This window comes from Megascapheus bottae, chromosome 14 (genome assembly GCF_031878675.1).
Source record: "Megascapheus bottae isolate mThoBot1 chromosome 14, mThoBot2.hap1, whole genome shotgun sequence".
NCBI lineage: Eukaryota > Metazoa > Chordata > Mammalia > Rodentia > Geomyidae > Megascapheus > Megascapheus bottae.
The window spans coordinates 8,150,836-8,163,993 of record NC_143522.1 but is presented as its reverse complement, the minus strand read 5'-3'; the positions used below and the strand labels follow the sequence as shown (position 1 = coordinate 8,163,993).

At 49.2% G+C, this 13,158-nt stretch overlaps 1 protein-coding gene across 4 annotated transcripts in view; it reads left to right on the top strand.

Annotated features, from left to right (window-relative positions):
* Positions 1 to 13,158, top strand: part of Actn1 (actinin alpha 1) — a 95,476-nt gene that overhangs the window by 42,171 nt on the left and 40,147 nt on the right. For all 4 annotated transcript variants that reach the window (XM_090344346.1, XM_090344349.1, XM_090344348.1 and 1 more), the window contains exon 2: positions 8,033 to 8,147. In XM_090344346.1, the coding sequence (XP_090200472.1) occupies positions 8,033 to 8,147 (115 nt within the window). The remainder of the gene's footprint in view (positions 1 to 8,032; positions 8,148 to 13,158) is intronic.

The window sequence follows — 13,158 nt, the reverse complement described above, 5'->3', positions numbered from 1 at the left end:
CTGTCTATAAAAATGACCAGTGGACAGAGGATAAAAATAAACTGGATTTTAATTTTGTTGTGTTTTTTTGAGCTCCCATTACAAGCTGAGTATCCTGCAATTTAGTTCTTTCCACAGCCACAGGAGTGGCTTTTACCAGTCCTATTTCACAGATGAGACCATCAAGGCCTTGGCGTCATACTTGGAGGAGTCAAGTTAGGGCTTAGAGCCTGCCAGACCACAGATTTACATCATGTGTGATTATCAGGCTGTACCTTATCATCTGGATAAGTTCTCTGTGGATTTGGGGACCTACAGCTCTTAGAATCTGTGCCAGAAAAACCAAATGAGCTCACTTTTGCCTGGCTTTTCCTTCTTTGGAGAAGGAATGTACAGGCTGCTCCTGTGAGCCCTAACACTCCAAGGTCTGTGAGCTTTCAGCTCCATGGCCAGAATCAGACTCCAGACTTGGGGGCCAAGCTCGGGGACAGCAGTGGGGAAAAACCAGCCCTATACTGGCCTACTGGAACCATGCCACTCTTCCTTAAGAAGGCCAGTGTCTTCCACCTTGCAATCCTCACCTGACTTGCTTTAGCTCATCCACTTTTCCCCTCAGGGATTGAGGGTCCAAGACCTGCCTTGTTGAGTCTGCTTTCCTCTAATGGGACAAATGAATGTGGGTGGTGGAGGTGGTGGGCGGAAATCTTGATATAAAGGGTTTGGGGACATTGTAGTTTAGACTTTTAAGAAGTAATTTGGATAGCAGGGCACTGGTGGCTCATGCCTGTAATCCTAGCTACTTAGGAGGCTGAGATTTGAGGATTGCCATTCAAAGCTAGCCCAGGCAAGAAAGTTTGTGAGGCTTATCTCCAAGTAACCACCAGAAAACCGGAAGTGGCGCTGTATGTAACTCACAGTGGTACAACATTAGCCTTGAGCAGGGGAGGTCCCGCCAGCCTGTGTAGATGGCTTTGTTTCTAGCATGTGGTGAGTACTTTGTGTCCAACACTGGATGGAGCCCTCCACACAGCTCACAGCAGCCCTATGGCATAGAGGCTCATTTTGCTCTTTTTTTTTTTTTTTTTTTTTTGTCTATCGTGGGGCTTGAACCATGGGCCTGGGCATTGCCCCTGAGCTCTTCAGCTCAAGGCTACTGCCCTAACTTTGAGCCACAGTGTCGTTTCCAGTTTTCTAGTGATTAATTGGAGATAAGAGTCTCAGGGACTTTAGTGCCCCGGCTGGCTTTGAACCATGATCCTCAGATCTTAATTTCCTGAGTAGCTAGCTAGGATTACAGGCGTGAGCCACTTTGCCCAGCTTGCTCTGTTTTGACTAATGCAAGAACCCAAGCTCAGTCCTGGGTTAGAAAGCCCATAATGGACAGCTTGCAGTGGGCTGGGAAATTGTTGTGGGGTTTTTTGGCCTTTGGTAAAGGCTGAATGGTGGCAAATTGATGGGGCAGCAGACTCTTTGGGGTAGAAGTAAAGAGGATAATTCTCTGAAATTTGTCCATCTGACTTTGGAACTAGCTCTGAATTCTCCTAGGACCCACAGGTTTCACCTGCACAGGACAGGAAAGCTGTGCTAGGGTCTTGTGGAGGGACTGCGAGCCTTCCCCATGCAGTGTGGTGGTTATGTCAGTCTCCGTGGTCCCTGGCTGCCCTCTGGGTAGCTGGCATGGTGTCTCTGAAGATGGGCTGAAGGTGGGCACAAACAGGAAACTTAGCTCCTCATGGTGGCTGGAGGCTGGTCTCAGGGTTTCCTCATCCATGAAAAGGAAATAACATGACTTCTTTCTTGCCAGTACAGGGAGCTCTGTGAATGATTAACTTTGACTAAATAGAAATGGACGGAAATGACAGCAACATTTATTGGGCATCTGCTGTGACCAAGACTTCTTAATGTTTTCATCCAGGGCCCTAGACTGTCACCCTATCTGTTCCGTGAGGCTAAAGGATTAACTAGGATCTCATGGCCAGTGATGGCTAGGATTTGCCGGGTTGACCTTTGGAGGTATCTGCTGTGGATGTTAAGCTGAATAGTCTTTAGGTACATAGATCCTATTTCTTTCTATCCCATTCTGTGCTGGTGTAGGTCTTGTTAGCCCCCATTCCTTTTACAGCTAAGGATCCTGAGACTACAATACTGTCCAAGAAGGCAGACCTAGGCTTGAGTGAAGCCGGGGTCTGGCAAGCGTGACACCTGTACTTGGAGCCTTTGGGACTCTGGCCTTTGAGGGTAGGGACAGGCTGTAGGAGAACACAGCTTCTTCAACAATGGCTCTCAGGTGGGTGGAAAGTACACAGATCTGGGTGGAGATGTTATGGGGAACTCAGCTTTTCATCTTCGGGGAGCCAGCTGACAGCTTGCTCTCAAAGGCTGGCAGAGTGCCCATGATAGTTAACCAGATACTGCTGTTTATATTACCAGCACACCAGGCACCTGAGATCATTTCTGGCCAGGTCTTTGCTTAGACAAACCATACAGGGACCACACCCCGACCCTCAGTGAGTGGGGCTTCAAGGGACTTCAGGGTGGCCTGAGGGACAGTGCATATTCCCTGGCTGCTCTGTAGTGACCCTTGTGTTAGCCATTGGATGTGGCAGGGAAGCTGACCCTGGGCACGCATGTTAGCCCAACACTCTGATGCCTGAGTACTATGGCAGTGGTCTGCCTCTGACCAGATGTCCAAGGCATCTCAAGCTCAACCTGATGGATTGAGGGTTTTTCTGTGTGTGTGTGTGTGTGTGTGTGTACTGGGACTTAAACTTAAGGCCTAGGAACTGTCCCTCTATGCTCAAGGCTAGTGTTCTAGCACTTGAGCCACAGCTCCACTCTAGCTTTTGGTAGAGAAACTATTGCCAAATGGCGATAGTTTCATGGACTCTCCTGCCTGGGATGGCCTCAAACCTTGATTCTCAGATCTCGGCCTCCTGAATAGCTAGGATTACAGGCATAAGCCTTTGGCACCTGGCTGGGTTGTTTTTCACTCAGTAACTTGTAGAGAAAGCCCTGTACCACTGTCAGGAGAGTCAGAAGCTCCTTTGGTGAGAGGAGAGGGAGGATTCTGGGACCATGTAGAAGGAGCATGCTGTCCTTTCTTTCTACAATTAACTATTGACCTCTTGGCTACTTGAGTGTGTATATCCTCTGTCCTGGCCCTTAGAACTTCCTTTGTAATGTTTCACACCAGCATTGCACCTGATAGTTCTAAACCCTTTCCCCATATCTCTGTATCTATATATATACAATTACATATGGTATAAAATTCAAAAGAAAAAGGATACTATGAAAAGCATATTCTCTTCCTCCATCCCATCCCCAACTCCAAACCAATCCTGGCTTCCGTCACTGGCAGCAGCCATGGTTCCTAACATCACTCTAGCATCACACTCTAACATCACACTTCTGGACAATAGCCTATAAACCAATATTTGGTGTTTGCTCTTGTGGAAGGATCCTGAGCTGCCCCCTGAGACTGACATACTGGGGCTGCTTTGAATCCCTGGAGATATGACTCGGTGGAATGTATGGGGCTCCTGTGACAAAGATCAAAACACACCAATTGGAATAGACTATCAAGAATACCAAGTTTCTGTGTTTGGTTGTTGCATAGCACATTATGAGGGGAACAGGTACAAATTCTACCTGCAAGTCAGAGGGACTGGTTTGGGATAAAGTCCTGGAAGGAGTTAATTCACATGAGTTCACATGCCTACCTGAGCCAGAGCAGTGCCCAGGTTTCCTAACACATGTCCTTTGAACAATATGTCACCTGGAATGACCCAAGGCTGGTGGCCTTGATTCCTGTAGAGATGTCAGTGTGTGAGGTGTCCCATCTGTTGGCTGCAGAAGAATTGTTGACTTATGCCTTTGTCACCAGAGACTTTTCTGGCCAGAATCTTGGATAGCCTAGGTCATGCCTAAAGGAGTAAACATCCAACAGGAGAGGCCTAGCCAGGAGAAGGGCAGACACAGACAGGTTACAGGGACAGGCACTGGGAGAAGGAAACAGTAGAGAGTCCTGTACAGCTCAGTTCCTTCTTGGCACACAACCATGTGTGTATTGAGATACGTTTAGTTTAAGTTACTTTGTCATGTGTGTATGATTCTTCAAGTTTTAAATCAGTAGCATGTATAATTGTGTTCGTGGTTTTCTTGTTAATTACATGTAAGCCTTCTCCTGTACCGTAAGTTTAGAACCCATCATTTTAACCTTGAACTATTCCATTAAGTGAACAAACCATAATTTACTTAGCAGATACCTTATTAATATAATTTTGGGCTACTTCTAGTTTTTTTTCTCCAAAAGTTGTCAAAATATTTTCCTGCATTTGTGTTTGTGTGTATGTATGTGTATATGCGTGTGTGTGTGTGTGTATGTGTGTGTGTGTGTGTGTGCGCACGCGTGCGTGTGTGTGACTGTGAGCACCCCCTGTACCAGGGCTTCAACTCAAACTCTGCCTTGCTTATAGCTGGCACTGTACCACTTGACTCATACTTCCAGTCCAGCATTTTTGCTGGTTAATTAGTGATAGAACCTTGAAAACTCTTTGCTTGTGCTGGCTTTAAACTTCAGTCTCCAAATCTCAGCTTCCTGACCAGCTAAGACTATAGATATATGCTACCAGTGCCAAGCTGTAGCCTTTCCTCTCTCTAAGCATTATTTACCCAGTATAGAGCCTAAAATTGGAGTCGAGGGTTTCTGCCCATTATACTTTCTTCTGGAGTTAGGGCAGATCAGCCACAATTAGGAATTGTAGGCTTTGTCTCTGTACCCCCCACAATGGCAGGAATTAGCAGCCACTTATTTGCATATGTAATCAATGACATCTTCTCTTGTTTTAATTCACAAGACATGGCGCTATGTGTGTGGTACATCTAATTGCAGTCTCTTGTGAAGTGTACTGGCTGTTGATCAAGCTCAGATGAGAAAAGTCCCCCCTTCTATCCACACCACAAAAATTCCCCGTGCTCTTACTACCAGATTCCCAAAATAGCTGATGCCATCCATGGCGGGCTTAGCAGTCAGTACATGTGTCTGTGAGGTGCTTTTTTAGTGTACTACAAGTTATTATTTGTGTAACCCCTTTTGTGAGGATACTTAGGATGATTTCATGTTTTCTGCGGTGGAACCAGACACCAGTGAGTCTGACCTCTAGTAAGAGCAAGGCCCTGAGTTCAAACCCTAGTATTGCTCCCTCCGCCCCCACTCCCCCCCAAAAAGATGTCCATCTGAGGGTGGGCCTTGTTCTGGCATGTATGCTAAGACCTGGCCGCATTGCCAGCAGAGCGGATCCAGGGCACACAGCCTCTCTCCTGTCTGTCAGACCTGCTGTTGTGAGCCTTGAGTGGGGCCTCCAGAGGGGACAGGAGACTCTTAGAGCTAGGGGGAGCCAGAGCCGGGCCTGGCTGGGGTCAGGAGGTCAGATGCCCTTCTATGCTCATGTGAACGAGGCTAGACCTCAGCCTTCTGGCACAGTGCTGTCCACCAGGCTGGATATTCAGGTGGAGGCCGCCAGGCCAGGGCAGAACTTGGGCTGTTGTTTCTTTCTCCATGCTGGACCCCTGGGGGCTACTGAGGAGCAGGCATCTCCCCTTCGATCCTCCTCTGCTGGCCCCTGTCAGTTTTAGCCTCTGTTGTCACACTTGGGCACTTGGAGAGGGTGGGCCTGGGGGGCTGGTGAGTTTGGTGGGTGGAAGCTGGGAAGGGAGCATGTGGGGTACAGAGAAAGGAGCCTTTCTAGGTCCAGCTGCAGGCGTGTGTGTGTGTGTGTGTGTGTGTGTCCATGTCCTGTTGGTTGGGCACTTGGTAAATGGCAGGTTCCTTGTGGATAGTTTTTGGTGAATCTCTTGAAGGGAACAGAAGGTTAGGAGGTTCACACAGTAGCCAGGGGTCCTGAGACTGGGGTCCAGACCCGGGGTCCATCCTGGAGTGCGTGCTCGGACCCGTGACCTGGCTTGGCCATTTCCTCCTGTGCCGTGGCTTGACTTAAATTAAGTGGGAGTAGCTCAGAGCCATGAACGGGAGGTGGGGGGGTAGGAAGAAGAGGGTTGAGCAAAGCCCAAGGCTTGGCCCAGGAGACCTGAGCAAACACAGGTGTGGTTTTGGCTGCCTGCTCCACAGCTTCCCCAGGAAATGGGGCTGGCTGCTTTCGACTGTGCTCTGCCCCTTTCACAAGCCCTGTCTTACAAAACAGCTCTTCCTCCTCCTCCCTCACACTCACACCCCTTCTTCAAGACCAGGTCAATAAACAGGGACATTTCTCAGTCCCAGCTGGACTCCCCCTAGGAGCTTGGCCCATGGGGCCGAGCACTTTCCTTTAAGACCGTAGGAAACCTGCAGCCCTCCCAGCCCCTGCCTGGCTCCTGAGCCAACACCAGGAGCAGATGGAGTACATGTCACCCTGCCACAGCCTCTTCACTGAACACAGGGTTCCCAGAGCACCATGTATCTCCCAGGCCCCGCCCCTCCCCACCACTCAGTGTCACCTACAAGGGGCCTCCAGCTCTGCCCATCTCTCACACCCACTAGAATGTTTGCAGCCCATAGGCTGTGACGTGTGCCGGTTAGTTCATTATTCTTAAGTCCCAGGGTCCTTACCTTCAGGAACTCCCAGATGTGGGATGTGGAGCTGACCACAGGCCAGGCAGTGATGAAGTGAATGTGTGCTTCCGCGTGCTTTACACCCAGCCCGGCAGTCCTCCTAGAGGAGGGCATGGTCACTTGTTACCCTGAAAGATGAGTGTGTGTGTGTGTGTGTGCGTGTGTGTGTGTGTGCATGTGTGTGTATTGGAGTTAAGCATTCTGTGTTAGTAAATTGCTAGTGAGATGGGATTTAAAGGCAAGGCCCCAAGTAGGGGAGGTATTGTCCTTTCCTCTTCTCATCCCTCTGCCCTTCTCCTGCCTGCTCACAGGAGGCCCTTTGACTTTGCTTATACTTGCCTTTGGACTTCTCCAGACCAGGAGCAGGGAGGCATGGGTTAGGTGAGCTTTCCTAGGAGGAGGGTATTTCTAGCTACATCTGCTAGGGGTGGCATCAAACCTCAATTCTCAGATCCTGAGTAGCTGGGATTAGAGGGTTATGAGCCACTAACACTGGACCTGCTGCTGCCACACACTTTTGGGCCTTGACAGGACAGGTAGGAAAGGCTCTGAAAACCCTGCCCTGGATAAGCTGGACCTTGGCTTGTAGGTAGGTTGTTGATGGAGCCCTCAGGTGCAGAGAAGTCTGGAGCAGACACAGAAGGAGCTGAGAGTAGCAAGAGAGTGATTCTTATCTCTGATTGTTATGGGCAATGCCTGTTAAATACAGAATTGGCACAGAAGGAATTAAATGCGTACTTATATTCTATGTGGAGTCCTTCAAGGCAGTCAGGAGACTGCAGCTCTTCTCAGTTTGAGCCACCAGGAGGTGCTGCTGAAACAGAGAAGCTTGGTTGCTACCCCATCTGATCACCATCTGCTTTTGACAAGGGCTGGAGTTGATGGTCTTTGTATTTAATGTCCTTCCATTCCCTTTCTGGAATTCTCCCTCATACTTTTGCAACACGCATTGACCACTTATGTTTTCTTTTGCTGTCACCATGCCTCTGAACTCCATTCTCAGAAAAAGCCAAATCCTTCCTCTTAGCCAAATGGAAGAGGGGTTCATAATCGAATCTACCCAGAAATGTCAATGGGGCTTAATTTGTCACCCCCTGACTTACTCTACCTTAATACGGTGAAGACTGGACCTCATTCACCTTAGGGGGAATTGTGGTTCTTCCAGCTGGGGCTGGGAATGATACTTTGGCAAGAGGGCTGGGAGGGGCTGCATTAGCAGAGGCTATGTCCTCCATGGCCTGGTATCCATGTGTGGTGATCTCCATAGGACACTAGGGAACAGCCCTCCCTGGTGAGAGCGGCAGACTGCCTAGCACCTCTATCGAACACCTGGAAAGATTCAGGAGGAGGTGGGTCCTGGGGAGTTAGTGAGAGCCCTTTTGAGGGCCTTGGAAACCATGGGACTTGGCAGGAGACTGACCACTTGCTCATTTTCCTTCTGCCCAGACATTCACAGCATGGTGCAACTCCCATCTCCGGAAGGCTGGGACCCAGATCGAGAACATAGAGGAGGACTTCCGGGATGGCCTGAAACTCATGCTGCTGTTGGAGGTCATCTCAGGTGAGGCGAATCCTGGGCCCAGGGTATGGTGATGTGCTCTGAGCTCTGTCCTAGCCCTTCCATTTCTCTCTGTCCGTGGTCATAACCAGCTTTGGATGTCTTGAACCAAGTGAGGGTAACATGGGACCAGGAGGCCTTGATTTTGTCTGTTCCATGAGAGCGTCTTGCTCCTAGCTGGCCCTCTACCACTGAGCTACACATTTAGGTCCACAGGTGTGTGAGTATCGCCGCCCAGTTATTTTGCCTTTCTGTCTCAACATCTTCTTTTACAAAAAGAGAGGTTGGAAGAAATCTTCTATGAAGTGGGCAAGAGTGTAACCATGGGGGCCTCGGCTCTAAACTTGGCTCCACTACAACCTAGCTGCCGGTCTCTAGATGATCCCTGGCTGCTACCCAGCCCCTAGGTTGCCGGGATGTCTGCTGGCACAGCTCCACTTGAATGTGTATCTTGGCTTTCTTTGGGTGCCTCTCCTTACCATCCTTTAAATGCTGGAGCTTGAGAGTCTAGCCTTGGTGTATATACTGGGCTACTTTTCACTCATCCCAGCTTTGATGCTAGTAAGTCCTAGACTTGATCTTAGCCAGATCTTATGTCTCTTGAGTATCCTCTTAGACAGTGAACCTAGCTGGGTGTATTAATCGGCTTTCAGTTGTCATAACAAAATACCGGAGGCTAGGTACTTCTTTTTTCTTCTGAAGTTTGTGTATTTAGCTCATAGGTGTTTTGTTTTGTTTTTGGTAGTGGGGTTGGGCACTCACTGTTCCTGAGCCTCTTTGTGCTTAAGGCTAGTGCTCTACTGTTGAACCATAATGCCACTTTTGGTTTTTGAGTGGATTATTGGAGGTAAGAGTCTTACGGGGACTTTTCTGCTCAGGCTGGCTTCGAACCGCAATCCTCTGAGCTCAGCCTCCTGGGTACCTAGGATTATAGATATGAGCAACCAGTGTCTGTCTGTAGCCCATAGAGTTTTGTGTTTTTGTTGTTGTTTTGTTTTGTTTTGGTCTTGGGGCTTGAACTCTGGGCCTGGGTGCTGTCCCTGAGCTCTTCAGTTCAAGGCTAGCCCTCTACCACCTGAGCTACAGCACCACTTCCGGTTTTCTGGTGGTTAATTGGAGATAAGAGTATCACGGACTTTTTGTGCCCAGGCTGGCTTTGAACCATGATCCTCAGGACTCAGCTTCCTGAGTAGCTGGGATTACAGGTGCGAGCCACTGGCGCCTAGCCCTAGTTCATAGTTTTTTGTTTGTTTGCTTATTTGTTTTGCCAGTTCTGGGCTAGAGCTTAGGACCTGCACATTGTCCTTTGGCTTTCTCAAAGTTAGAGCTCTACCACTTGAGCCTCAGTATCTCTTCTGGCTTTTTCTATAAATGTGGTACTGAAGAATCAAACCTGGGTCTTTATGCATGCTAGGCAAACACTCTACCACTAGGCTAAACTCCTGAACCCCTAGCTCATAGTTTTGAAGGTTGTAATTCCAACAAGTGACTTCACTGGTTTGGAATCCTTGGCTACGTCATAACATGGAGGCAAAGACCCCGTGTGAGATAGGAAACTAGAGAACAAGGAGAGCCTAGGCTCTCTGTTTTATAACTGTTCATTCATAAGAACTATGCTATTAAGTCCTTCTGAATGCAGTGCATCCCCCAGTGGCCTCACTGAGCCCTCACCCCCACCCCAAAGGTTCCTGCCATCTCAACATCACTTGGACTCAAGCTTCTAACACTCAAACCAAGGACAAATTGCATTCAGCACTGGGCATTGTCCCATAGTATCCTCAGCATCCAGAATTGTAGCTTGAGTTCTGGCCCTCACAAACTTCTCTTCCTCCTGAAGTCTTTGCTCTGTCCTTGTGACCTGCACTTGAGACCTACAGCTGCCTCTGCTTGTCTTTCCAGGGGGACATTTGTGTTCTTTTCCTTCTGTGTCCTTCGCAACCTGACCTTGAGCCTTGGACATCGTGGTGTCAGTGAGATGCTGTGTCATGTCCCTCCTAGATGCTACCCCTGAGACTCTGTCCCCTCTACCCCACAGTCATCCCCTCCTCCGTAGTCAGGGATCGGCTATCTGCCAGCCCAAATATGGTCACACTGTTCCCTGCTCAGCAGTCTGCTGTGCCTCCCCAGGGCTTCCTGTCCCAGTCCACATTCCTTCGCAGAGCTTGTAGCAGCCTTAAGAAGCTGGCACCTGCTTCGTTTTGAACTAACCATTCCCAAAAAGGTAGCAGACCTGAGGCCCTCTGAAACACTGGGGAACACACCCAGATGATATGGACTCTGCTTTCTGGGCCTTTGCATGTGCTTGTTCCTCTTAAAATAATAGTCTCCATGCTTCCTTTTCAGGTAAAACCCCCGTGTGGTGGATGTGTTTTTTTATGTGTGTGTGTGCACACATGTGAGTGTGCGTGTGCACGTCATGTGATGCTGGCCATTGCAAGTGCTTACTGCTCACTGGCATCACAGTCACATTGTTAGGCAGCTGCCTGCATTATCCATCCCCAGGACTTCCTTGCCACCCTAGTAGAAATTCTAACCCTCTTCATGCAAACTCTCCTTACCCTGGGCGCAGTCCCTGCTGCTGCGATCTCTCTAAGTTTGTCTTCTGTAGGTCCCTCACGTAAGCAGGTTCATCAGTATTTGTCTTACTTCACTTCACGCAACACCCTCGGGGATCACCTATGATGTAGTATGTGTCACAGTTCTCTTTTTCCGGCTGAAGACTAGGGCGCTATTTGGTTTATCCGTTATCTGTGGATGGATAGTTGGGTTGCTTCTACCTTTTGGAAATTTGGATGTATAAGTAAATTTGAAGGGTTCCCAGAATGCAATTCTTTGGGTATATATGCAGAAATAGGTTTTCTGTGTTTTATTTTTAAGGAACTACTATGCTGTTCTGTTCTGCTTTTAGAATTATCCCCTACTTCCTCACCCAACCTTCCCCAGCTGAAAACCAGCAGCTCAGCCAACCTGTCACTTACTCTTTTTTTGTGTTGTTTTTTTTTTGGTCAGTCACGGGGCTTGAACTTCAGGGCTTTTTTTGCACTCTACCACTTGGAGCCACGGCTTCACTTCTGGTTTTCTGGTGGTTGATTGACAGACTTTCCTGCCTGGGCTGGCTTTGAACCGTGATCCTCAGATCTCAACCTCCTGAGTAGCTAGGATTACCGGGTGAGCCAACAGCTCCTGGTGTCATTTACTCTTTCATTCTTCACAGCTCAGCTTGGGGGTTCCCTCTAGGAAGACTTCCCTGGTGTTCCTTTCCAAATCTGCTTTGGTTGTCCCGTCCTCCCCCAGCACGCACAGCCCCTGCTTATCCATGACTTCCTTGTGTCTTTACTGCACAGTGCGGTCATTCACAGCACTCCGCATTCCCATTCCTTGCTGAGTCATTAAAACTGGATGACTTAGAACTGGGCATGGAAAGCAGGTGTCAGTCCCCCCTAGAATATTAGGAGGATTGCATGCCCAGAACTGGGCTGATCTACCAGGCCTGCCAGGCTCCCCAGCTTAGCCCCACCGGGAGCTCAACTGGGCCTCTCCCCCCGGGTTGGTGGAGGTAGGGTCAGTGAGACCCTTGTGCCTCTTCCTCCTGGGTCTTGGGAGGTGGCCTGGCTACCAAGGGTGAGAAGTGGGAAGAGGATGCTGCCGATAAGGCTCTCAAAGTGTGATCTGAGGCCATTGACCCCAGAATCAGCGGAACTACTTGTTCCCACGCAGGCCCTCTAAACTGTGGGGGGGGAGGGGTGAGAAGGGCTGGATGTCAATCAGGGCAAACTGCTAGCCTAGGCCCAGGAAGTTTTTCCAACCTCTGTTGTGTAGAAGTCTGGTTTCTGCTATGTGTCTAGCTGGTGAGGGGGTGGGGGCTCAGGTGTGCAGGGACCTTGGGCTTTTGGGCCCAGGACCTCTGGGCAGGAGATGGTAGGGTCCTGTGCTGAGTAGCGACTCCGTGAACATTTTGGTTTAATAAGAAAGCCGCTGTGCTTTCTGGAGTGGATAGGGCTGGCACATCCATCTGTAGTGGTAGCCTGCTGTCTGCTGGTAGGCTGCCCCTGAGAAGGACACGCTTGACTTGTGGCCCAGCTACCAGCCCTTCGTCTTCTAGGCGAGCTGCTGCCAGGCTGGGCTGAGGGTCACAGCAAGCTCAGGAAGTCTGGGGTTCAGTTCTACAATGGTAACCTCAGTACCTGGGGTTCTTGACTCCGGAGGGACTCTGAAGTTCTCCCCTCTCCTAGCTATGGCTCGCAAGTTGTACTGACAGCTTTTCCTCTAGATACTTGCTTAGCATTTAATGGGCATGTTTGGAGGATCAACTCCCCTGCCCTACTCCACTCTGCTTCTGTCCTGGAGCCTGAGCAACCGACCCCCCCCCCACCTTATATTGGGTGTCAGAGGGAGACTGACTTTGTCTGAGCCCTGGTTGCTCACTGGAGACATTGTAACAGGACAGCCCACAGCAGGGGCTCTCCAATAGGGAAGGGACACTGTAGGCCACTCCATTTCAACACCAAGGAACTAGAGTGACCTACACCCACTTCTTAAGTGAAACAGTCTAGGAGTTCAGGGCCTTTGCACATGCTGTTCTTCTACTTTGGTCATTATTCCCTGCAGTGTGTTCCTGACTATGTGCTATGGGTCTCCCTAACCATTCCTCAATTCATCCCGCTCTCCCTCCCTCTCTGTCCCTCCCTCTCTCCCTCCTTCCTTTTTTTTGTGTAATTAAACCTTCGTAGATAAGACCTCATATATGTATATATGTGTATGCATATGAATACATGTGCATATACATGTGTATATACACATGTATACATATGCATGCACACACACACATACATACATACATACATATTTTCCCCCAGTCCTGGGCCTTGAGCTCAGGGCCTGAGCACTGTTCTTGGGCTTTCTCAAGGCTAGAACTCTACCACTTGAGCCACATCACCACTTCTGGCTTTTTTTCTATGTATGTGGTACTGAGGAATTGAACCCAGGTCTTCATGAATGCTAGGCAAGCACTCTA